We start from the raw sequence: 27050 nt of genomic DNA, 5'->3' as shown, positions 1-27050 counted from the left end.
GGATACCATAATCGATAACAATATTTTGCACTCTATAATATCTCACATATACGTGTTTTCACGTTTGGGCTTTACTGATCTGCAGGCTTGTAATGGTAGGCTATCAACTTTTACAAAAAGCAAAGTAACCTCTTGTGAAATATACACTGTTCAAATAAGTAATGCACGGGAAATAGACCATAAACCACAGTGAACATGTAATGTTATTTTACTGGTTGCTAAATATATTACAGCAATTCAAATGTAATGTCCTCATCAACTTTTGTTGCCTACCCTATATATAGTTCTAATAGTAATGTGTTTGAAAGAAGTCTTCAAGATGATTTACCTTTGCGTTTTTTTAAATGAACTCTAATTCAAAAGACATCCAGCTAATTGCCCAAGTTAAAGGTTTTTCTAGATATCAATTTAGACCGGCGCATCTGCAGTTGCCCAGGATGCACTTTGTCGATCATAAAAGGACTCGTCCGACAAATTAAGACATTAATGGAAATAGTTAATGAAAAAAATGAACAACTCCAGATTCTGCTTTGTTTCCTGTGGTGCGCTTGGGTTCTGATCTGACGCTCTTTGACGCGTTGGATCTAAACTGTCACACCGTGGGATTGAAAGATTTCAGCAATGTTGGTGTTTTCCTTTTGCAATTTAAGAATAATTGTAGGGGATGAAATATTAATTTAGCTGACAGCCAACTCCTACTCTCCATTTGACGATGTTTTCACTCCCTACAAAAAAATAAATGGAATAGGCTACATGAAACCAGATATGACTAAGGTAGTTTGTTGTGAAATATGCAACAATTTGAAAGACAGTCAGCTCCGTTGTAGGACAGTTTTTATTAGCCTATGTCTACCATACCCTGAGCGTTTTTGTACTACTCCCCGTGATACTCCACCCATTCCTCTGTTTAGTTAACATGGAGCTTGAACGCATCTGAGATAAATATATGGTGTTGCATATTTGTTTTTAATCTGAGATTATATATTATAGGCTACTACTGGCCTACCAATAGGCTATTGCTTATTCATTTTGCAACGCATATATCATACTCTATTCATGTGTTTTATATATAGGGAGTGGAAAACTTAGCCTACCACATATGTAGGACTAACAGATCCATCCTTGTGAGTTTCTCGAGGGGTACGGTGATTTTCTTTTTTGTCTGCATAGGACTAGTTCCTCGAGAGGTGAATAAGAGCGAGTATTTCACTTCTATCAAAAAGGCACAGTGCCACCTAGCGCTAGACATCAGAACAAGGAATGGAGACAGCATCAACAGCGTATGAGGTGAAGGCAGGAATAATATACTTTAGGTATAGCCTAAGATTATGTTGCTAGTGCTAGACCTATATCAAATAATCTTTGAAATAAAGTTGATATCATGGTATTTACATTTTAAAGCCTGCTCTGTTTTGACTAAAGTCATAAAGCGATGTACAGTACACAGTTAAGGCCTCCTTTTAGAGAGAGAGAGAGAGCAAGAGAGAGAAGAAATAAATAAATAAATAGATAGATAGAAGCAAGCGGGGAGTTTGTGCTATCACGTTTCCTGCTCCTTTTGAACACTGCACTCCTCCCAAACAAAGAGGGTTTCTGCCAGGGGTGAACCCACAGATGAATTTCAACCAAAGACTTGTAATTTTACCTTGCTAAAATGATTCAGATATTATATAATTAACTCATTTGGAAGTGTTTTCACAAAAGCAGACTTTTCTGGGAAAAGCCCCTACTTCATTTTATCCACAAGAGGGTTTGTATCACCAAGTGTCTTTCCCACAAACTGAACCCCTAATCCAAAACTCAAGTCAAAGCAAATGTGTGCTATGAAACTGGCCAGTAATGCAAGTGTCGAAATAAAAATTATATACAAAATGTCACTGAAAGGATGTTCACTCAGTACATGCACTGTCATCTAGACAGCATTTTCTCTCCGCCTGAACTCCCTAGGTGTAGTTGGACAGGGCTGAGATGTCAGACGAGTAGATTCAAAAGGTGGACACCTACAGAGGGGACAAAAGGGAGGCCAGGTTAGGGGTAAAAAGGTGGGGTATCGTTTTAACATGGCCGTGAGGATTGTAACTCTAGCAGACAGGTGAAAGTACAGGAACAGGGAGTGAGGCCAAAGTGAAGAATAGCAGGAGTGGACAGATTTTCTCACACAAATATTCTGCAGGGAAAGAAAATAGGTCTAAAGCGTGCTGAAGCAGGCCCTCCATCAGCCTGCCTTCCGCCCAGGGGAGCGGGCTGTGTGCCAGGGCAGGGGTTATGGGCAGAGTGGTGGACAGTCCAGGGGGTGCCAGGGGTAGGGGCAGGGGGCAGGCAGGCTCTGGGGTGCTTGGGGCACACGCCAATGCAGCTGACAGGATGTTATGTGAAGGAGAGGAGCACAGCGCTCGGAGAGAGATAAACAGAGCAAGAGAGCTAGAAAGAGAGAGAGATGTGAGCGAGTGTGTAGCTGTATACTGCTTGTCAGGGAGTTTGGAGTATGCTTGATGATGAATTCACTACAGAATGAAGGCTGATGGAACAGTGTAGAATCCTGAGATGTTGCAGCATCATCTTATTACTGGGTTTTACCATAGCAAACAGTATACACTCTTATTACTGGGTTTTACCATAGCAAACAGTATACACTCTTATTACTGGGTTTTACCATAGCAAACAGTATACACTCTTATTACTGGGTTTTACCATAGCAAACAGTATACACTCTTATTACTGGGTTTTACCATAGCAAACAGTATACACTCTTATTACTGGGTTTTACCATAGCAAACAGTATACACTCTTATTACTGGGTTTTACCATAGCAAACAGTATACACTCTTATTACTGGGTTTTACCATAGCAAACAGTATACACTCTTATTACTGGGTTTTACCATAGCAAACAGTATACACTCTTATTACTGGGTTTTACCATAGCAAACAGTATACACTCTTATTACTGGGTTTTACCATAGCAAACAGTATACACTCTTATTACTGGGTTTTACCATAGCAAACAGTATACACTCTTATTACTGGGTTTTACCATAGCAAACATTATACACTCTTATTACTGGGTTTTACCATAGCAAACAGTATACACTCGTATTACTGGGTTTTACCATAGCAAACAGTATACACTCTTATTACTGGGTTTTACCATAGCAAACAGTATACACTCTTATTACTGGGTTTTACCATAGCAAACAGTATACACTCTTATTACTGGGTTTTACCATAGCAAACAGTATACACTCTTATTACTGGGTTTTACCATAGCAAACAGTATACACTCTTATTACTGGGTTTTACCATAGCAAACAGTATACACTCTTATTACTGGGTTTTACCATAGCAAACAGTATACACTCTTATTACTGGGTTTTACCATAGCAAACAGTATACACTCTTATTACTGGGTTTTACCATAGCAAACAGTATACACTCTTATTACTGGGTTTTACCATAGCAAACAGTATACACTCTTATTACTGGGTTTTACCATAGCAAACAGTATACACTCTTATTACTGGGTTTTACCATAGCAAACAGTATACACTCTTATTACTGGGTTTTACCATAGCAAACAGTATACACTCTTATTACTGGGTTTTACCATAGCAAACATTATACACTCTTATTACTGGGTTTTACCATAGCAAACAGTATACACTCTTATTGCTGGGTTTTACCATAGCAAACAGTATACACTCTTATTACTGGGTTTTACCATAGCAAACAGTATACACTCTTATTACTGGGTTTTACCATAGCAAACATTATACACTCTTATTACTGGGTTTTACCATAGCAAACAGTATACACTCTTATTACTGGGTTTTACCATAGCAAACAGTATACACTCTTATTACTGGGTTTTACCATAGCAAACAGTATACACTCTTATTACTGGGTTTTACCATAGCAAACAGTATACACTCTTATTACTGGGTTTTACCATAGCAAACAGTATACACTCTTATTACTGGGTTTTACCATAGCAAACAGTATACACTTTTATTACTGGGTTTTACCATAGCAAACAGTATACACTCTTATTACTGGGTTTTACCATAGCAAACAGTATACACTCTTATTACTGGGTTTTACCATAGCAAACAGTATACACTCTTATTACTGGGTTTTACCATAGCAAACAGTATACACTCTTATTACTGGGTTTTACCATAGCAAACAGTATACACTCTTATTACTGGGTTTTACCATAGCAAACATTATACACTCTTATTACTAAGTACCCTTTTACTGCAGTGGGCCAAATCGGGGTCACACAGAATGTTTCTTGGTAGTCTTAAACAAATCTACTCTGAAACAAAAGTATACAGCTTACACACATGGTTATGGGCTTAGAAAAAGTACACACATGTAACATGTCAGATATAGATTAGAATTGTTTTCAATGTTGAGTTTGCATCCCAGTATTACACTTTATATAACTGTACATCACAGAAGACTGAAATATAACAAAACCGTTTGACATAGATACACAGAATCTTCTGTGTTCTAATTTATTTTACATGATTAATTATGAAATTATGAAAGATATTAATAATATTCCACCCATGAGGACACTAGAGAGCAATTTGGTCATGTGACTGCAGGAATTAAAGTGAGCTTAAAGAGCAACTTGGACATTTTGTCTTATAGGAGTGGTTGATTCATAATTAGTTATTCTTAAATTCCATGAACTTGGATTTATTTCCATTTCCCATTTGAGTATTTCTAACGTGCCTTACAACTGCTCAAAATAATTGTAACTCTGACCAAACTTAAAATGAAGAAAAAACACCAAGATTAGTCAAACAAACTAAAGTTCCCCTTTACGCTCAGAGTTCACTGTGATGATGAATCCAGCATGACAATGGACAGTCCTGAGGCTGGTCACCACTGTCACATTTCCACACATTTCTATAGTGATTTAATAGCCAATTTGTCTCAATATTCTGCTCAATAAGACAAGATAGTCAAAGTAAATGTCCCTCATCGCCCCTTTTTTAATGGCTGGTGTTAACACGGCTCTTCCTCAGTTAGACATATATCACCAAGGGGGGACGCCCAAAGTGACAGTTCCTTCCCTTTTTAGGGTCAGCGTCCTGTGCAGTGGTGAACTGTGCAGCAGTCTCTCTCTGTCCTCAGCTGTTCTGTCAGTCAGCTCGGCCATCTCAGCACACAGGGTCACCAAGGGTTAAGCAGCATCTGTCATCCAGAGGAACGCCATTCTGTTGGGGGGAGGGGTGTGGTGGGCAGTGGTCCCCGTCTGTTTTAAAGGTCCCCACCTCTTCCACCTCTCTCCACACAACAGGAAGCTCAGGAGAATCTCGGGGGCTAGGCTCAGCCCAGCTCGAAAGATGAGGAAACACTCTGACATCATTGCCATCCAAACCAGGCCAAAAATAACTCCCCACCCCTTGAAGACCTGTGGCCCCTGCACAAATCCAGTTCCAGGTGTGTCAAACGAACAAGGCATGATGCAGGGACTGAGCCAGTAGTTAAAGGCTCACCAACCATGCCTCTTCCTCTTAAACACAGCCTCTCACCCTATATGGACAGTCAAGTGGAGGGCACAGCGCAGCAACTTGCAGGAAGCATTTAGTCTTCCTTCAGTCTATTCATATATGGGCAGTATATACACCACCTGTTTAAGGAGAACTTGTTTTTTTTAGAAATAGTACTGAGAATGGAGGTGAGGGGTCAGCCCATTCAATTTTTTCCATATCCATGTATTTTGGAGTCGGCATTCTAAATGGTGGCCATAGGCCCTAACAGACACCTGGTCCATGGCCCCTAACAGGCACCTGGTCCATGGCCCCTAACAGGCACCTGGTCCATGGCCCCTAACAGACACCTGGTCCATAGCCCCTAACAGACACCTGGTCCATAGCCCCTAACAGACACCTGGTCCATAGCCCCTAACAGACACCTGGTCCATAGCCCCTAACAGACACCTGGTCCATAGCCCCTAACAGGCACCTGGTCCATAGCCCCTAACAGACACCTGGTCCATAGCCCCTAACAGACACCTGGTCCATAGCCCCTAACAGACACCTGGTCCATGGCCCCTAACAGACACCTGGTCCATAGCCCCTAACAGACACCTGGTCCATAGCCCCTAACAGGCACCTGGTCCATAGCCCCTAACAGACACCTGATCCATAGCCCCTAACATGCACCTGGTCCATAGCCCCTAACAGACACCTGGTCCATAGCCCCTAACAGGCACCTGGTCCATAGCCCCTAACATGCACCTGGTCCATAGCCCCTAACATGCACCTGGTCCATAGCCCCTAACATGCACCTGGTCCATAGCCCCTAACAGGCACCTGGTCCATAGCCCCTAACATGCACCTGGTCCATAGCCCCTAACAGGCACCTGGTCCATAGCCCCTAACAGACACCTGGTCCATAGCCCCTAACAGACACCTGGTCCATAGCCCCTAACAGACACCTGGTCCATAGCCCCTAACAGACACCTGGTCCATAGCCCCTAACAGGCACCTGGTCCATAGCCCCTAACATGCACCTGGTCCATAGCCCCTAACAGACACCTGGTCCATAGCCCCTAACAGACACCTGGTCCATAGCCCCTAACAGACACCTGGTCCATAGCCCCTAACAGACACCTGGTCCATAGCCCCTAACAGGCACCTGGTCCATAGCCCCTAACATGCACCTGGTCCATAGCTCCTAACATGCACCTGGTCCATAGCCCCTAACAGACACCTGGTCCATAGCCCCTAACAGGCACCTGGTCCATAGCCCCTAACAGAAACCTGGTCCATAGCCCCTAACAGACACCTGGTCCATAGCCCCTAACAGGCACCTGGTCCATAGCTCCTAACATGCACCTGGTCCATAGCCCCTAACATGCACCTGGTCCATAGCCCCTAACAGACACCTGGTCCATAGCCCCTAACATGCACCTGGTCCATAGCCCCTAACAGACACCTGGTCCATAGCCCCTAACAGACACCTGGTCCATAGCCCCTAACAGACACCTGGTCCATAGCCCCTAACAGACACCTGGTCCATAGCCCCTAACAGGCACCTGGTCCATAGCCCCTAACATGCACCTGGTCCATAGCTCCTAACATGCACCTGGTCCATAGCCCCTAACAGGCACCTGGTCCATAGCCCCTAACAGACACCTGGTCCATAGCCCCTAACATGCACCTGGTCCATAGCCCCTAACAGACACCTGGTCCATAGCCCCTAACAGACACCTGGTCCATAGCCCCTAACAGGCACCTGGTCCATAGCCCCTAACATGCACCTGGTCCATAGCTCCTAACATGCACCTGGTCCATAGCCCCTAACAGGCACCTGGTCCATAGCCCCTAACAGACACCTGGTCCATAGCCCCTAACATGCACCTGGTCCATAGCCCCTAACAGACACCTGGTCCATAGCCCCTAACAGGCACCTGGTCCATAGCCCCTAACATGCACCTGGTCCATAGCTCCTAACATGCACCTGGTCCATAGCCCCTAACAGGCACCTGGTCCATAGCCCCTAACAGACACCTGGTCCATAGCCCCTAACAGGCACCTGGTCCATAGCCCCTAACAGGCACCTGGCCATAGCCCCTAACAGACACCTGGTCCATAGCCCCTAACAGGCACCTGGTCCATAGCCCCTAACATGCACCTGGTCCATAGCCCCTAACAGGCACCTGGTCCATAGCCCCTAACAGGCACCTGGTCCATAGCCCCTAACAGACACCTGGTCCATAGCCCCTAACAGGCACCTGGTCCATAGCCCCTAACATGCACCTGGTCCATAGCCCCTAACATGCACCTGGTCCATAGCCCCTAACAGGCACCTGGTCCATAGCCCCTAACAGACACCTGGTCCATAGCCCCTAACAGACACCTGGTCCATAGCCCCTAACAGGCACCTAGTCCATAGCCCCTAACAGGCACCTAGTCCATAGCCCCTAACAGACACCTGGTCCATAGCCCCTAACAAGCATCAATCCCTGGTCCATTCCTGTGTTCGCTTGGGTGTGAGCTGCCTTAAAGTGTGGTTGACTCTGCCCATGTCCCCTTTTAGAAACTGTATTATTTGCCTGTTTTGGTACAGATATGACTTTTTTTCCATCCACATGTGACCATTCTCCACAAACAAGAATAAAAAAGTGAATATCTCTCCCGGCAGACTGTCTGCTCTTCTTGCTCTCCAGCGCCGACTCTTGTGGCTGCAGCACTACTGACCTCCAGGAGATGGATGTGGCGGTCTGGAGTCACAAATACACTTTATAACACTACCAAGGAGGTGTATGAATGAACTAGATGTGACTCCAGAGGTGTGTGAGCAAACTTCTTTAAGAGGGGAGAGAAAATAATCATTTAGACTTAGAACAGTGACCATTTCCACATCTATCTTTGACATGTTTGTATTTTCTCCATTCAAAACCAGTCCAGGAATGTCATTGTATATTTACTTAATCAACCATTGGGAATTTTGATTCTAATCTGAAACCATGTCATCCATATGTCCAACATGAGAGCCTTCATATGTACCTCATGGGGGTAAGGAGAAATAGACAGTATGAAAGAGGCACAAATATAAGTAAAACATTGACAAACACTGCTAGATGCCTATATCTCATAGATAATCTCTTACCTGAAAATCCACAGCGACCATACAGTGTGGCAGAATACGATGGTGCAAATCAACTGATGCTACTTTGTTAGTCAGGCAGTTACCCATCTATTATCTATGCAGACTGAACACACCAGGGTTGTACTCACTACTCCACATCGTAGCAAAATGTGTTTCTTATTGTTCAGGTAGTTCCTCCCCGTTTCGGTCAGTTTCCTTCCGTTTGGTTTCTAGACCCAGTACTCTCAAAATTAATGCCATTTATTAGGCTTCAGAGTCACACAAATGCTCCCCAAGACGTAGAATAACAAAAGAGATGAACAGAAACACAAACTAGCCAACAACAGATCATTGCAGAATAAACCAGGCAAAAGCAGTCCATTTTGTGTTGAAATTTATTAGGTATTTCAATACATTGTGTAGACTTTCTGTGGCACAAAAATCGACAGACAGAAAAGGCTAAACAAATGATGTCATACATTCACTACCATGTCCCCTGAATTTCAACAGATGATCAGAAACATTTAAAAGCATTTTTTTTATTCTTCTCGAAATGTAACAGTATATTTAATAAATCATGATCATACTGTACAGTTTTTCTTGTAAAGACCGTCTCCACTCTGTCCTTTCCCCACATCATTGTCTCTACAGTACAGATCGTAAATACAGAAGCTGGGTTGCATCATAAGCGTACTATTCAATACAAGCAAGAGGCTGTAGACAGACCTAAAGGCATGAATCATATTCAACACTCCTCTCTTACAGACTTTCTTTGAATGCAAATAGTAACCGATGGGAAATCTGGACTTTATAAGTTCCATTATGGCCTTGACTTTTCATGTCCTGTCAGTGACCGACACTGACATGGGTACTCATGATATATCCTCTCAGTTACGGGGTACAGGAGAGTTCAGCCATCTTAGTCGTCTATCCGCTAGTGAGTTAGTATTGCCCCTCGGAAGTGTGGGGTTGAGCTAGGTTGGAACAACGCATGTAAACAAATGACATCGCCCAGATCCATTCATACTCTTTGGGTGAGCACTAAACCCATAACTGAGAAGGTTCTCACAATCCCCCTGTGAGGCTTACACAATATAAAAATATACTATCAATACTGAGCTCTTCATAAAAATTATTCCATCGGTCTTGGCAGCAAGCACGTCTGTTTATAAAAAGAGGCTGAACGGCTGAGGTTGAATGACAAGCGAAGATACACATGATTATTTATTGTCCCACAAGCACGCCGACATGCACACACTAACATGAAGGCACTTATGTGCTTAAACACACAGAGCAGCATTCAGGCTTTAGCATGGCACTGTCTGACTGGCTTGCTGCTGGGGAGTCATGTCTACATCAGTACAGTATCACTGCAGGGAATAATCACCCCACCACAGCCCAACAGAACAAACATACAGTACATTAGTGCCATATGTAAAAGGACCTTGAGAACATAGTGAGGTTCAGTTAAAATAGAGGTCATAAAGTCATTGCAAACCGATCAAGCCTAATCTAACCCCCTCTCTACAATGGATGGATAACCTGCTGATCAGTGTCCTAGTAGTAAAGCCTAAATGACCAACTGGTGCCAGTATGGAGCCAGAAGGAAAGGCATGGTGGTGTCGTAAGGCACAGCGTGGTGCTGAGTGAGTAGGGCTGAGTAGAGAGTGAAGCTGCTCGCTCTGTAAACAGGCCCAGTCAGGAGAGGCCTGGTATGGGCCGGGGTGGTGGCCTGGGCCGGGCTGGTGGTCTGGTGTGGGTTAGAGTGGTGCTGGGTGTCTGTTTACCTGCTGCCCATGCTCAGCAGGATACGACAAGCAGTAGAATTCCATCCCAGAGAACCACAGGAATAAGGCAGGCAGGCAGGCAGGCAGGCTACTGTTGTGGTGGTGTGGTGGGGAGCAGGGTGGTGTGAGCAGGGCGGTGTGAGCAGGGCGTGACAGAGACTGAAGGTGTGTAGCACAATCTGTGACTGTTTTTCAGTGCGGTTTCTCTCTAGGGGCATCCGCTAGGGAGGAGCAGAGTGAGTATGGGGAGTGTGGGAAAAACAGTGAGAGCACCCAACAACAGACACTTCCCTTCAGTTGAAGGAGCCTGCACGGATCTGCCCAGCGTGAGCTTGGGCCAGACCAGTCACCTCAAAGGCATTCACACCTGTGAGAGTGTGTGTGCGTGCTTGTGTTTACATGTGCGTGTTTGTACGGGTGTGTGTTTGTGTTCATTTGCATTGGAGTGAGAGTGAAATACCTGTGTGGACAAGATTGTCAGCGTTAATAAGAAGCAGTGCAGAGAGAGGGGGAGAGATTAGGATAGGCACAGGCGCCAAGGGTGTCAGTAATCTCTTAATGAATGCCATGGCAGGAAGGGACATGTAAATGGAGAAAGAAAAAAAATCTGACAGGCTCTCTCTCGACCAGCTAACGGAAAACCACAGAGTTATGAACAGCTAGAAGAGGACTGAGGAGAGAAATGACTGTCTTGAAAGGAATGATCTGGAGAAAATATTCACAAATACAAAGGAAAACTAAAACTGGCAAAGGCAACAGGCCACAGAGGAACGATCCTCTGACTAGAATAGCAAACTACTTAGACCAACACCTGCCATAATGCAATCAGGCCAATTAAATGCTTAAAAAATATTCATCTCTATATCAACAACCAAGCAGCCCTATAAGCATCTATCAAGAGAAGATATAGGGACTAGTCTTCAACAACATGGAGGTGGTAGGTGGCTTTACGGAGGACATTGTTGCTTGATATCGTTATTAGCCTTGGAGATCAAAATGAACTGGAGCCTTATCAGCTAGGATCGTGTCACTTTCAACAAATTAATTATTCTGTGGATAGAATGTCTGATTGGGTGCCCGGCAGGTCAGGGTGCTGGTCTATTGATCAAGTGGAGCAGAGCCCTCATTCTCCACATCCTGAATCAGTAAGGTAAAGGTGGAACGCAGGGAGCCCGCTTCGCATTCTTCATCATCACCACTTTCACTCTTCATCGCTGTCGTTGTTCAAAACCCTCCTCCGTCTCATTCAGCATCGGCAGCACTGGTTCCCCGTACATTACCGTGTTTGCGAAGCTGAGGCGGAGGAAATGGGAGTGGGAAGAAATAAACAGACATTTATTACATCTCTACAGAGCCCAAACAAGTGGAGGCAGGTTCTGTGAGAGCATGCGTCAACAAGTGGAATTCTGCAAGGAGAAAGGGTGTTTGTACCTGTGAGAAACTGGGATGGATGTGGCTGAGAACGCCCATCATTCTGTTCACTGACAAACATTAAGTTCCTTAGTCTGCATTAAGAATATCTCTGAAAAATGTACACGTTTCCCTTTGCAAACTGAAGAGTTTTTTCTCCAGGAGAACATCTCTAAAATGGTTTGTATCAAGCCCTTGTTTGTCTTGTAGGTAGATCAAGTCATTGTTTTAGGTCCTCACACCCTAAGGATTTAGAAAGTCAATTAGTGGCTGAATCTGATAGCAGAATACCTTAATGGAACAGTCTAACCACACACTGGCCCTAAACATCTGATGAAATGTGCATGAGGATTCTACCTACCACTTCTCCATCCTTTCTTCCCTCCCTCCCTCTTTCTCAATCACAGCACAGGCTCCTTTTCAACTGCAGAATTCCATTTGTATGTTAATGAGGCAAAGGAAGCCATGTTGAAGGGTTTTTCTCCCCCACCCTCCATCCCCAGCACCTCCCCTCTCCCGCCACCAGCCAACACGTGTTAGCCCACAAGCAGACAGACAGGCCTGTTAGTGCATCATCTCCAAACCATGGTGTTTCACACTCACACAGTGTAGTCCAACCACAACACTTTTGGTCTAAGATCCTGATACACCATTACTACAAAACCTTTGCTTGAGCCTCGTTCACCTGAAGCACATGTTCAAAAGTCTGTATATAACCTAAAAAGCTTTCTCAGCAATTGAGCTGGACCATCAACAGGAGTTGGGAGTCTTTTCTTGTGTAACTGGTAAAGAGTAGAAACTCTATGCTAGTCGTTATAATGGTATTCCACTCCTACATATGGGTGCTGTCCTCTGGAGCCTTACAGTACTGGCACAGTGTGACCCTGGCGACCCCTCAGCTCTGCGGCCCAGGCTAAGCACTTCTCCATGCCGAGGGCCTCTTTGATGGCACCCGCCCGTTTACTTACTCCAGGGGAAAATGGGAAACACATGCAGGATTGGGCGAGACGTAGAGGAAGAAACAGAGCTCCAAAAGCTCAGCATTGGTGCCAGGCCAGGAATGCTCAAGCCTGGCCAACTTTGGCCAGTCCGGCCCAGATTCCTCGATTTTTTCGCCATGTACGGCCAAAAGCGCTCACATTGATATTTCAAGTGGGGCCAAGAAGGAGCCAGTAGTAAGGCCTTACTGAGAATGTAATACACAGACAAATGAGTGTGCCAGAATAAGCAGTTTTTTTTGTGTTCGTTCTCCATATTCTCTATGGTGTTTTTTGGACTACAGAAACCAGTGCTGACTTTTTTTAGTATGGCTTTGACTGGCTGCCAAAGCCTTTTTAAAACCTGCTCTCTCGCCTTGGTTTTGAGAACAGGCTGCACAGATGTCTGCCCTCACACGGGGAGATTGAGTAGGCACTTACACACAGTCCAAGGCAGAGAGCTTTTCGCCATGTCAGCAATACACTTAACGATCTGGCAAATGCTACATATTTCTCTGAGATCTGGTGTTATTGATTAACTAATACAGTCAGAGTTATGGAAGTTCACGTGAGAACACGCACACATACACAAACCGTGGCCCATAAAACCTTGTTATGCTCTAACACCACTGTATAAGGAGTGAAAGCAGTGTAGCCATGCAGCAATACAAAGATAACCCAGTGGGAGAAGACAGACAAGGAATCCATGAGAGTTGGTGGAGGAGGAACTAACATGGCTGCTATCGGTTCAACTCCTCCACCAGTTGCACTTACACAGTCTCCCTCAGACCTACACCTGGAGCAGCTACTCGTCTGAAGCCTTCGTGCCTCGCACAGAGCCCTTTCTACGCATCTAGATAGTAAATGATAGAATCAGGGAGGCCTGTCAGAGCAGTTTGCGATTGGGGGAAGGGAGGAGCAGGTTCCCACACAAGTTACATTTCTAATGCCTACGACTTCTTAATGGATGAAAGTATAGTTTAAATTGGTAATATTTATATCACTCAAAATGGACCAACACCATGCCTGTTCCAAAAGGGAGTGGTAGGCTATATTTAAATCATCATTATTTCTCATCACAGTTGAGGCAGAAAATGTGTTTGAAAATAACACATTTCCCAGGGTTTTCCAGAATAAACAATGTGTGGGAACTCTTGGAGGGGGGTTAACAGGGAAATGACAAACAGACAAGCAGGAGAAGGGGATGGGGGCAGCAAATGACAGGAATGTTGAATTCCAGAACCATATCTTTGGGCCAGCAGTGATTGTACACATGGTCAAATCAAACATTAACACATGGTAAAAAAGGGCTATCAGTAGGGGGCAGGTACACAAGAAGACATGTTTGTAATCATCATTCATTAAAGGTCCAATGCAGCCAGTTTTATGCCAATATCAAATAATTTCTGTGTAACAATTATGTACCTTACTGTGATTTTCAATTGAAAGTGTCAACAACAAAAAAAAACATCTTGGCAGAGCAATTTCTCAAGCTAGAATTTTGCTAGCGCTGCAGAGTGGTCTGAGTTGAAATGGAAAAACTAGCAGTTATTGGCAGATGTTCGGAACTCTTTCTTATTGGTCTCAGTGTGGAAATATAAATATATATAAAAACACAGGAAAATCACATTTTTGACTACACTGGACATTTAAAGAAAATATGGTCATTAAATTAATCAAGAAAGAGCGAAAACAGTTATGTAACTTTTTCAATATTATGACAAGCAGTAAATTCCTTCATAAATGTGACACAGTGCATTCAGAAAGTATACAGACCCCTTGACTTTTTCCACATTTTGTTACGTTACAGCCTTATTCTAAAATGGATCAAAATAAAATGTCTTTACCCCTCAATCTACACACATAATAACAAAGCAAAAACAGGTTCAAAAATTTTAGCCATTGTATTAAAAACACAAATCTAAAATGTCACATTTACATAAGTATTCAGATCCTTTACAGTACTTTGTTGAAGCACCTTTGACAGCAATTACAGCCTTGAGTATGACGCTGCAAGCTCCTGCGTTGTCTTGGCTGTGTGCTTAGGTTCGTTGTACTGCTGGAAGGTGAACCTTCGCCCCAGTCTGAGGTCCTGAGCGCTCTGGAGCAGGTTTTCATCAAGGATCTCGCTGTACTTTGCTCTGGTCATCTTTCCCTCAATCCTGACTAGTTTCCCAGTCCATGCCGTTGAAAAACCTCCACACAGCATGCTGCTGCCACCACCACGCTTCACCGTAGGGATGGTGCCAGGTTTCCTCCAGATGTGACGCTTGGCATTCATGCCTTAAGAGTTCAATCTTGGTTTCATCAGACCAGAGAATCTTGTTTCTCATGGTCTGAGAGTCCTTTAGGTGGCTTTTGACCAACTAAGTGGGCTGTCAGGAGTGGCTTCTGTCTGGCCACTACCATAAAGGCCTGATTGGTGGAGTGCTGCAGAGATGGTTGTCCTTCTGGAAGGTCCTCCCATCTCCACAGAGGAACTCTGGAGCTCTGTCAGAGTGACCATCGGGTTCTTGGTCACCTCCCTGACCAAGGCCCTTCTCCCCTGATTGCCCAGTTTGGCCGCGCAGCCAGGTCTAGGAAGAGTCTGGGTGGTTTCAAATTTCTTCCATTTTATGAATGATGGAGGCCACTGTGTTCTTGGGAACCTTCAATGCTGCAGAAATGTGTTGGTACCCTTCCCCAGATCTGTGTCTCGACACAATCCTGTCTCGGAGCGCTACGGACAATTCCTTCGACCTCATGGCTTGGTTTTTGCTCTGCGCTGTCAACTTTAGGACCTTATATAGACAGGTGTGTGCCTTTCCAAATCATTGAATTTACCACAGGAGGACTCCAATCAAGTTGTAGAAACATCTCAAGGATGATCAATGGAAACAGGATGCACCTGAGCTCAATTTCGAGTCTCATAGCAAAGGGTCTGAACACTTATGCAAATAAGTTGTTTTTTATTTTTAATACATTTGCAAAAATGTCAAAAAACCTGTTTCATTTTGTCATTATGGGGTATTGTGTGTATATTGAGGAAAAACAAATGCAGTCCTTTTTAGAATAAGGCTGTAACATAACAAAATATGTAAAGAAGGAAGGGGTCTGAATACTTTCCGAATGCGCTGTAAGATGGGGAAAAATTACGTCATAAAAATCATACATGGTTTAAGTTTGTCATAAAAACATGAACAGCTGATTTATTTACAGCAGTGTAAGCGAGGGGATCATTGATTTGACATTGAAATAGATAAACAGGGTGTAAGAATAATATTCAGAATTTGACTGGGGAAAAAGCATCTAGGGAGAGATAAGAATTAAGAGTGAATGTTGTGGGTTTCAGCACCACTAAAAACCACTAATGAAGAAGAGGCCAACCAGCATCACTCCCAGAGGTCCAACTGGGAGATATCTGATGACTATTCTAATAAACTTCCAAACATCACTACTCTGTCTCTCTCAGAGGGATGACACCACAGACAGACCAAGACAGCCTGCTACCCAACCATGGTCAAGACCAAGGTTGCAAAATTCCAGGAACATTCAATAAATTCCCTGGTTGAAGGATTCCGGATTTCCTGCTTATTCCCTCCTGATTCCGTGAATCTTCCAACCGGGATTTCGGGAAACCAAGTGCATTTATTGAAGGCAAACACCACACTGCACAGTATGCTGGGATCTGCCACCATGACAATGCAAAAGAGATGACGCCTAAAACGACACACTCGCTCTAAAGGTTTTGGAGGTTTTGAGCGTTGTAAGCCCTGGTAAGTATTGAACCCTCCTCCTGTTGGTAGTCATATATACACATATGTTCCTCTACATACCTCCTCCAGCTCCTTTTGTGTCTCCGCCTCCATCCGCCTGATGTCTTCCATAGTCAGCTCCACCCACTTGTCAATCCAACAGAACAGCTGGCGATGGAAGTTAGTGAAGATACGCTTCTCTTGCTGGAGGAGAGAAGGACATGTAAAGAGGCATTTAGAGGGAAAGAAAGCAAGATTACAAGGAAAAGGGAAGAATGTGTCAGATAGTGACAGAATAAAAGGATGGGATGAAGAAAGCAACATCCTTACCTTGTGAATAAAGCTCTCCACCTTGTTCTGCAGGCCCCACCACTTGAACTTGACCGTGACCAGTTTGTAGGCACACATCCTCGGGCAGTCAGCCTTACTAACCAGCTCCTTCTGTTAGTAGCAACACAACAGGAGAACAGACACTGAGCAAACACTGCACAGCAGGAAGACACACTCAATCACCCATCACTGAATCATTTACGTTGACACATGATATTACAAAACTGTGAATATGCAAATAGGCAAAGTTTATGCAAACTTTCCAAAAATGGAACTCTCAATGAGAAGAAAGTAGAATGTGATTTGAGAAGAAAAAAAATCGGTTTAGACCAATCACAGCGGTATTCCAACCACTAAAATGTCATTAATGCATAATGCTTTGGAAACAAAGCTTGCTAAAATAATTATCGATATGAGAATATGCAGCAGACGGATAAAAGTCCTCATCTACAAAACAGTTTTAAATCCATCTGTAGCTTGCACTCTGTCTCCCTGAGAGGAAGAGGAGAGAGCAATGAGGAGGGCGAGAGAGCAAAGTGGATAAACTCCAGATGAAAGGACCATTTCTCTCGCTCCACCCTTACAGTGACACTGTTCCCGTACAGGCAGGCCTTTTGTGGCTGGGACGCCGTTATCGCATCACGCAGCGATAAGAGCGTCTCGGCACAAAGCCGGTTCCAATATTAACACCCAGGACCTGCTTGCCCCTAGAACACACCACCCCAGAACACCTGTTTAATTAATCACTTCATTCTAGTGCTGCACACAGGGAGAAATGCCTCAGACCTGCCGCAATCACCCACATCCCGTCACTGTTTGATGCTCCCATCACGGAAGGGAGAGGAGAGGGAGAGAGAGAGAGAGAGGGGAAGGAAGGAAGAAGAGGGAGGGGGGGAATGAAAAACATTCTACATACGCGTAGGGTTTAGCTAAAGTTGTCACCGCTAAAAGAGAACTTCGGATAAAACAGATCCCACATCAAAACACTTACGGTGACATTTCTTCACACAGTCTCTCGTCGCCCTGCTCAAAGGAGCAGGAGATTTCAGAAATACAAAGTGTGACGATAGGTGTGCATGCAGTGATAGACTTTTACTGCTCTGAGAAGCTGGCACCAATTGTTTTCTCTTATGTTACTTGAGCTATGATTTTATTCTCTAATTTCTTTCCCCAAAAGAAGTGTTTCCATGTCCAAGGCTGGGGGGAAATGATCTAATTAAAAACCCAAAATAAAAAGTTTATATTATTTATTTCAGACTTCATAAAGCTGTTCAGCAGTCTTTAATCTGTGCAAGTTGTCACAGTACAGGGAAACTTTCACACGGTGAACTCTGAGAGATCTTTTGCTGGGTGGAGATTCCAACTTGTCTGCCATTAAACAGTGTGATCCTGGGCCTGTTTGTACGGCTGTAGATGAGGGGTTAGGGACGAGACCACTAGTGTCTCTGGATGAGCCGTTTTCATTACCTCACTTTTTACAAACAAATACCTCCCAGACTCATTTTACTGAACTGTTCCTAGCTCAAACTAAGATACCACACACAAACCCTGGAGAAGACAGCCACGTACATACACACCCTCTCCTGGCTGGCTGAAAAGAGAGAGTATGAGGATGTGGGCAGGGCTGAGACAGGAGGGCCTAATCTGACCTGATCCCTTGTGATTTCTATTAGGTCCAATTAGAGCAGGGAGAGCGGTGATTTGTCTTCATCAAACTGCAGCCTACAGCTCTGCCACTCAGCCCTCCCTCTCCTCCGCCCCGTCTGAGGGACTCCTTCTGTCTCTCACACACACACACGCTTGTCCAATACTAGCCATACACTCCGTGGCCAATTTATTACCGCGTTTGTGAAAATGATTTGCTCCTACAGACAGTGAGTCACGTTGAGTGCGATGCTATATATATAAAGGAGGGAAACAGGCATCGAGGCTTTCAGTTACTGTTCGATTGAACGTTAGAATGGGCAAAACAAGTGACCTTAGTGGATTTGAGCATGGTATGATCGTCGGTGCCGGTTCCAGTAGCTCAGATATAGCCGGGCTCCTGGGCTTTTCACGCACAACAGTGTCTAGAGTTTACAGAGAATGGTGTGACAAACAAAAAACATCCAGTCAGCAGCAGTGCTGTGGGTGAAAACAGCTGGTTGATGAGAGAGGTTGAAGGAGAAAGGCAAGAATCGTGCAAGCTGACAGGCGGGCCCACAAACAGACAAATAACGGCGCAGTACGACAGTGGTATGCAGAACAGCATCTCGAAACGCACAACTCGTCGGTCCTTGTAACGGATGGGCTATTGCAGCAGAAGACCACACCGGGTTCCATTCCTATCAGCTAAAAATAAGAAGAAGCGGCTCCAGTGGGCACGCGATCACCAATACTGGACAATTGAGGAGTGGGAAAACATTGCCTGGTGCGAGGAATCCCGATTCCTGATTTGGCGTAACAGTCCATGGCCCCAACCTGCCTGGTGTCAATGGTACAGGCTGGTAGCAGTGGTGTAATGGTGTGAGGAATGTTTTCCTGGAACACATTAGATCCCTTGATACCAATAGATGAACATTTGAACGCCACACCTTGTAGAATCCTTGCCCCCAATAATTTAGGCTGTTCTGAAGGCAAAGGGGGTCCGACCCGGTACTAGATGTGGGCACCTAATAAACTGGCCATGAGTGTATACTGTGTGATCGTGCCACGAGTATACCACCCCCCAAAAAATCCATATTCATTTTGGTAACATTATTTAAAGTGTTACATTTAAGGGTTGGAACCGGTTCAGGGAACAGAACCGAAAACCAGATAATTTTTTGGAGGAAAACCTGAAAAACTTTTTTTTGATAAACAGAATCATAACCGGGAATGATAGTGAGACAGATTATTTTAAAAGCATAGGATATGGTTAATAACATTCTGAACTTTATTTTGCTGGTTAGAACAGTGGAACGGAACACAATTATGTTTCTGTTCAGAACGAAACGACTGGAAATTAATTTAGGATCCAACCCGTGGTTACATTGCCAACAAGCTCTTTCCCCTTTAACCCAGTGTGTTTCAGTGAGAGGTGTACCTTCCAATTAGGTCCCAGGGGCCCTCTACCAGTCTTAGCTGACTTGAACAGAGCAGGATCCTCCTCTGCCTTGTAGTCCTGGAAGAGAAGGATAACACTTAAGACTAATAAATCAGAACAACAAACAATTCCAACACATCTGCATTCAACATTAGTGATAGAGGGCCCTTTAATCCCCCTCTAGCCCATTTTTCTGTGGGGTGTATGTGAGAGCTGGCCCTGCACTAATGCTGACCGCTCTCTGGGCAAAGGGGCAAGGGGAGGCACTGCCATGGTAGTCTCCCAGGCTAGGTCTGCCCCCCACAACTAAGCCTGGCAGCCCCTTTGTCCTGGCCCCAGGATGCAACACCAAAGTCCAGCCCTGTGCCCTGCCCAGTTCATGACCTGCACCCTGTCTGGGCTGAGCTGGGTAGGGTCCGGGGTAAGGGATGGGGAGGCTGTCAGGTTGGAAGTTGTTGATGCCACCAGCAAATGGCTGTGCTGAGATTACAGATGGCAGGAGGACGCTGGCTGATACCAGTGTGTGTGTGTACGCATGATTGCATGTAGGGCAGCTGCCTGCCGACAGCAGATGACCTAGTGGCCCTTGTCTGACTCCTCCTTCAAATCAGGGCCAGGCTAAGGAGAGACTGCTCCTAGGCACAGGGCGATCCTACTCACATCTTGTGACACACTGTGTATCATGATGCTGGGGGTACAGTTGCACTACTTCACCAAAACACAAGCACTAAACCTATTCACTACCACAGCCAAACATACAGTTCTAACTCACTAGTGCAGCAGGAGAGTAGATTCACACTCCAGTAGCATAACGCACAAGCAGAACATAAACACACGTGTTGTTACGATGCCAGAATTTTGACTTCGATACCGATAGCAGGTTTAGTACCACAATACTCGATAACATCACAATACTCAATAAAACGATACCTTGGCACAAAAACTAGGCATATTAGCTAAAGCTGCAGAATGGCACTTGATGCAGATAGAAACTCAGTTACTGCTCGGTTCAATCGTTTGAGTTCAATATTATTTGAAATGTTTTATGTCAGACTTTTTCAGAGACAGCCATGCATGCATTAAAAGGAAAAAACTCTACCCCAAAAACATATTTTGGTATTTGTTTCATTAGTACATTGTTGACATAGTCCCAAAATGTTTTGCACATCAGTAATCAAGTTTAAGATATCTAACTTTCAAAACACAAAATCTGGCCCGTATGATGCATTTTGATGCAAAATGCATTATAGTGGCCAGATTTCTGTATTGTGAAAGTTACATATCATGAAATCTTGGGTGGAGTTTTCCTTTAAATGAACCAATTTGACTGTTTTTACCAATCTAAGCTACATAATGGTAATCATGTATTTGAATGGTAAATCTCTATTGATAAACTGGATAAATCTAGATGTACCCTAGGCCTATTCACAGTACAGGTGAATGCATATTTCAATAGGAGTGTGTGTATGCATTGAGTTATTGAGCTTGTTTTGGCTGATTTCATAGAGCTACAGATGACAAACAATATGTTTCCGTTCCACGAGGGACTTCATTTTATTTTACTGATCAACAACATCTGCATAGTAGTAGCTTCTTTTATAAAAGTGTGACTCTTTTTAACCAGTGATAACTATATGTACGAGCTAAGAGTGGTGCGGCCTGTCGGAGCCCCAAGTTAGCGGAGGCAATAAGTCTTCGTCTGAGGGAGAGACGTGAGGGAGTGAATACGCTTTTGGTGGCAATCAGCTTTGAAATCAAAATATTTTTGCTTTATCACCAAGAAAGTACTAGGGTAGTGAATTGATGTTAGGTTTCAGCTGTAAGCTAGCAAGGAATGTTAGCCTAAAAAAACTGGAAGCTACCAGTATCTTATTGCATTGTAAAGTGTTCTAGCCTGTATAGACATTGTTTTGCGAACAGTAATGAACCGTTTCAACATGCCGTGTTGCATTATTCAAGTGTATTAACTTCTGCGCAGTATGAGTGGAGAGCGTAACATGATGCAGCCCAGACTCCCAGTGCAGGCTAGCATTGAGTTCGTGGAGCAGGCACGGTGCACTCCGTGGGGGACATCGGCTGCGCTGATGCAGACTTGATCCATGAGACACATTTGACAGAAGTATCGAAAGAAACTAATGCTAGTATCGAACCGTTTTTCATCTTCATCTTCTTCTCAGAGAGAGAAGTGCAAAGTCAACTGGTGTGGAAAGAAATTACAAAACATATAAACAAAACACCTTTCAAATAAATTACCAACAGCTCAAGGGCCCAGCAATTTTAAATAAATCATGATGCGCCCACAGCTAAAATCTGCTTTTCAGGGCTATCAGCCGACAGGAGGGAGCCAAACGAGCAAAAAACGGGAGAAACACAAACACACTTATTCATTAGGCCGTTTTAATGCTGAAAGCTCCTTCACTATAACAATATACTGTGCTGCTTTAATGAGTCTGTGAATCGATGTGCCTGGGCCGGGGAAGAGGAGCTGCTGCTCACTGAAGGGGGGTGTGTGTGTGTGTGTGTGTGTGTGTGTGTGTGTGTGTGTGTGTGTGTGTGTGTGTGTGTGTGTGTGTGTGTGTGTCATTGACCAGCGTATGGAGCGCTGTGAGCCTTAATTACACTAACAAACTCATCTGTCGTCCCTTGGGGGCCCAGGTCTTGCAGTCATGCCTGAGGCACAGAGCTGATAGGGCCCTCAGACACAACACTCCTCCAGCAAGGCAAACACATCCGCCTCGTTAGACACCTACCGCAAACACACTGCTGCTACTCAGGCAAATAACCACACGCACTTCACTTACCAACAGACTCCATGAAATGAGGCAATGCCATGCCAAATAATAGCAATGAACTACCACCATTGGTACAAGGGACCTTTTGTATTTGAAAAGGAAGAAACTTCACCATATTAATTATAATTGCAAAGCTTCCAACGTCATAGTGAATTGAGGGGTTTCAGAACCTGCAGAGGAGAAGAAACTCTGCACCATAGTTTCCTTACCTGGTAGGTAGTGCTGGGCGGTATAACGTATTTTACTATATACAGGTATATTTGATGCACGGACCGGTTTGGGTTTTCACTTTACCTTCTATAGCGGTATTTCAATGTTTGGTTTGTTAAATGTAATACGCCACTCCCGCGCGTGTCATGTACATTTTTATAGTTTACTCTGTTTGCTACTTGAGTCATCCCTCTCCACCTGCATGCTGCTTCCCCATGCGCCTCCGACACTAAGCCCTGCCCCCTGTCAATCAAAGAGAGCAAGTTGTTGCTTTTAGTGATGGGAAGTTCGACTCTTTTTACTGACTCGGATCATTGATCCTATGTGTACTCAGTCGGAGCAAACGTAGCTAGCTAGCAAAGCCTGGCTCTCAAGAGAAGACAGGCTATGTGCACACTGCCCACAAAAAGGTGGAAACTGAGCTGCACTTCCTAACCTCCTGCCAAATGTATGACTATTAGAGACACATATTTCCCTCAGATTACACAGACCCACAAAGAATTTCAAAACAAACCCAATTTTGATAAACCCCGATATCTATTGGGTGAAATACCAGTGTGCTATCACAGCAGCAAGATTTGTGACCTGTTGCCACAAGAAAAGGGCAACCAGTGAAGAACAAACACCATTGTACATATAATCCATGTGTTTATTTATTTTCCTTTTTGTACTTTAACTATTTGCACATCTTTACAATACTATAAAGACATAATGACATTTGAAGTGTCCTTTGAAACTTGTGTGTGTAATGTTTACTGTTCATTTTTGATTGATTATTTCACCTTGATTTATTATCTATTTCACTTGCTTTGTCAACGTAAACATGCCAATAAAGCCCTTTGAATTTAATTGATAACGAAAACTCATATTACATGTAACATCTAATTAGGGTCCACTGGGAAACGCTGACCAACACTTTGGTTCCTACCCTGTCACAATCATTTGTCCCTGGCTTTTTAATTTGTTGTCAAACAATGTATTTAAAGTGCTGACCACTATATTCCAACTACATAATTAGAATAATCACTATATTTTCATGATTTCAACAGTACATCTAAGTGCTTTGATCTAAATCGCAATAGCCCTAGATTTTTTGCCCATATCATCAAGCCCTACTATATAAAGCAAACCCCATTGGAATAACTTAGAATGTTTGTGTTGCCACCCTAGGGTCAGGCGCCACTGAAAGCATATTTAGAACTTTATTATAATAAAAATAAATAATAAACAACTGTCCCAAAAATGTTGTGTGTCTTGATAGGATATTTTGGCCATACCACCCAGCCCTACCGGCAGGTGAATACAAAACATAAACTCAGGAAAAGATTACCAGGAATGTGTGTATTTGCCGTTTTAGTGTCAGATCTGAGCATATTCGGCTTGCTTTGCAATGCCCAAGTCTCTCCACATGATGTTGCCAAACAGTACTATCCAGGGCTTTATTGAGTGTGGGACTGTGGCATGACAGCAGTATCAGAGGGGAGTACTCACAGCAGGGGCCACTTGTTCTCCATCTGCAATGTCAATGGGCACCACCTCCACACTCTTCCATGTGGGCGCGTCCAGCTTGTGCACCTGCCAATCAAAGCCAGGCATAAGCATGCGAGCTACAATTTAAAAAGGTACACTTCAAACTCGATATTAGCTGATGCTTCATCTGGGACACAATTCACAGACTTCTCTTTCTAAGAATCTCACAGTAAATGCAAACGGTCATTAATCAAACTCATTTTGAATGACAAAGGTACTCACGTTTTCTAATGTGCCAAGGTCAGGTTTGTGCCATGTCTCAATCTTAATGATGAAGTCATCTTTCATATACTCATTCTGGAGGAAGGTGGTGGGAAATCATTACTAAAGCTTAAGGCAATAAAACCCTCTAAAGTACGGAGTAGATTTACATTGCTAGTAATGTCCACAAGAGGGACCTCCTACCCAATAAATATGTACATGCATTGGCTTAATTGCTACATTTCTCATAATTGAAGCAGTAAGTTATATTCACAAACACTGACGCACATTCACACAGACGAACTATCCACCCACCCACACGCACGCACAAACTACCATACAACCAGTGGGATAGAAACTAACAGAGGGAGGGTCATTTGAAGCTACTTACCGTTACAACTGGCCCCAGGCGAAGCATGAGAAGACACCAAAGAGAGATTAAATCGTTAGATATCAATCCAAAACAGGAAAAGAACGAACGAATGAATCATGCAACTCATGTAGGGCTGAACCGAAATAGTTGACTGGTCGATTGGCTTTTTTTTGTCAAGGAGTAGCAAATATGTTATCTTTTTTATGGCACACGAGACACCTGTCTGATTCCCGCCCATCTCAGTGAACTAATCCATTGCGGAGGCTGAGACTAATCCATTGCAGAGGCCACGGGGATGGCACAGTCCAAGAAGAAGGGGAGTGTGGCTAAAATGCACATGTCCCTCCAGAACGCGCTCTCTCCCGCCAATTTGTGCATATTCATTGTTTCATAACTTCATTGTGTGAATTGTTTGCCTTGATTGTTAGTGTCTATAAAATGTCCATTACATACATCCCCAGTAGTAGCGTACATTTACCGTTAATTCCTGTCATTTCAAATTTACAATGTTGGTTTAGTAATTTCTGTTAATGCATTCAATATATTATTATTCCAGTCTTTTACCGTTCTCATTGTCGGAGTGGACACGTTGGTTTGCAGAAACTTTTGGTTTTAAATCATTCCATTTCCGAGTGTTGTCAATTTAGTCATTGTCTTTTCTTTGTAGCACTACTGTCAATGTTGAGACAGGACACGCACCGGATTATGCATAGAAGTAGGCCTATAGCCTACCTGGCCTGTACGCAAATGTAGACATATGTGCCCATTTGGGGATCTGATGGTATTTCTGATTCACTTAACGCACCACCACTAATGAGCTGTGGACCGTCTCAAAGTAATGTTTTCACCTCAAATAGCAAGCAAACAAAGTCTATTTTTACATCCATTGAGAATGACAATAGTTCCTCAATGCATTTGAAAAATCTTTCCAGCTCTCTCCCTTTCAATAACCACTCGGCGTGAAAGGGAAAAATGTCATGGTCTGATCGAGGTCTATCTGATGAACTCTTATCCCTTGCACAAAATAGCCTACAGCTGTGTCTCTCCTGAGCTCACCGGCGCAGGAAACTGAGGGCCCAGAATATTTTATACAAGTTTGCTAATGGGAGCTTGGGCTGGACCCAAGTTGATAGTTGATACAATGTTTCAAGTTTGAGGCAGGCAGGCCATGCATAGTCAATGTAATTTATGCTATGTTTTTATTTGTTGGCTTTATGTAGGCTATTTTTACATAGCTGGCAATGGCAATATAAGTTACTTTTTAGGTTTATATCATTTTCATTTGGATAGAATTTTGATTAACCACATGAATGATTGAGATACGGAGGCGTTATAAATTAAATGGAACTTTTCCACGAAAATGTGCATTTAACTGGCACGCAGATCGGTAGAAATTGCAAGATAAATTGGCATTCCATATGAGAAAGGTTGCCGACTCCTTGTGTAGCCTGTACCAGCAACTTCAGGAGAGTAACGGCAGAATCTGTGAAAGAGTGTAGGAGCGGGAGGAGGAGGGTCAGTCAGGTTAAGGTTTTTCCTCTTCTGGTTATCTTGATCTCTTGCTCCCTCTTGAGTAATTTGAGCTATCTTCTTTAAACAGCATCAGACAATTATATACAGTAGTTGATTTTATTAAAACACATGATAGAAATATATATTTCTATCATATATCAATAAAAATTAAAAAATGTTGACCAATCGATTGGTTGAAAGAACATACGATTTTCAGTGGAGCAAGATGTTTTTCTGTTGGGGACAGCCCTAAACTCATGCAAACAATACCAACAATGAGTCAAATTAAAATGTCTAAATACATAAGGCTGTGGGTCAGAGTGCAGGCAGGACAGGGGAGGGATGGAGGGAAGGAAGGGCCAGGGCAGGAGAGGAGAGAGGAGGAGAGGACTCACTGGTTCGGCAGTAAGGGTAAGCGTTCCAGGCCTTTTCATGGAAGACCAGAGAGCCCTCAGGAGCAATCATCTTGACAAACGCAGGGACTTTACTGTGAAAGCCAAGGAGAGGGGAGGAGCATAGAT

The 27050-nt window shown here is 43.7% G+C and overlaps 1 protein-coding gene across 1 annotated transcript in view; it reads right to left on the bottom strand.

Moving 5' to 3' along the window:
* Positions 1-8986: 8986 nt before the first annotated feature.
* LOC139545389 (phosphatidylinositol transfer protein beta isoform-like) overlaps positions 8987-27050 on the bottom strand; it is a 43892-nt gene continuing 25828 nt past the window's right edge. Inside the window, exons 3-10 of the mRNA XM_071353106.1 lie at positions 26925-27016; positions 25036-25043; positions 24666-24740; positions 24405-24488; positions 19912-19989; positions 16848-16958; positions 16599-16721; positions 8987-11689 (exon numbers count right to left, since the gene is read on the bottom strand). Coding sequence (XP_071209207.1) covers positions 11639-11689; positions 16599-16721; positions 16848-16958; positions 19912-19989; positions 24405-24488; positions 24666-24740; positions 25036-25043; positions 26925-27016 — 622 coding nt within the window. The 3' untranslated portion in view covers positions 8987-11638. The remainder of the gene's footprint in view (positions 11690-16598; positions 16722-16847; positions 16959-19911; positions 19990-24404; positions 24489-24665; positions 24741-25035; positions 25044-26924; positions 27017-27050) is intronic.

The sequence above is a fragment of the Salvelinus alpinus genome, chromosome 19 (genome assembly GCF_045679555.1).
Source record: "Salvelinus alpinus chromosome 19, SLU_Salpinus.1, whole genome shotgun sequence".
In the NCBI taxonomy this organism is placed as follows: Eukaryota; Metazoa; Chordata; class Actinopteri; order Salmoniformes; family Salmonidae; genus Salvelinus; species Salvelinus alpinus.
The sequence above is the reverse complement of the archived record's forward strand: the minus strand, read 5'-3'. Positions and strand labels throughout refer to the sequence as shown.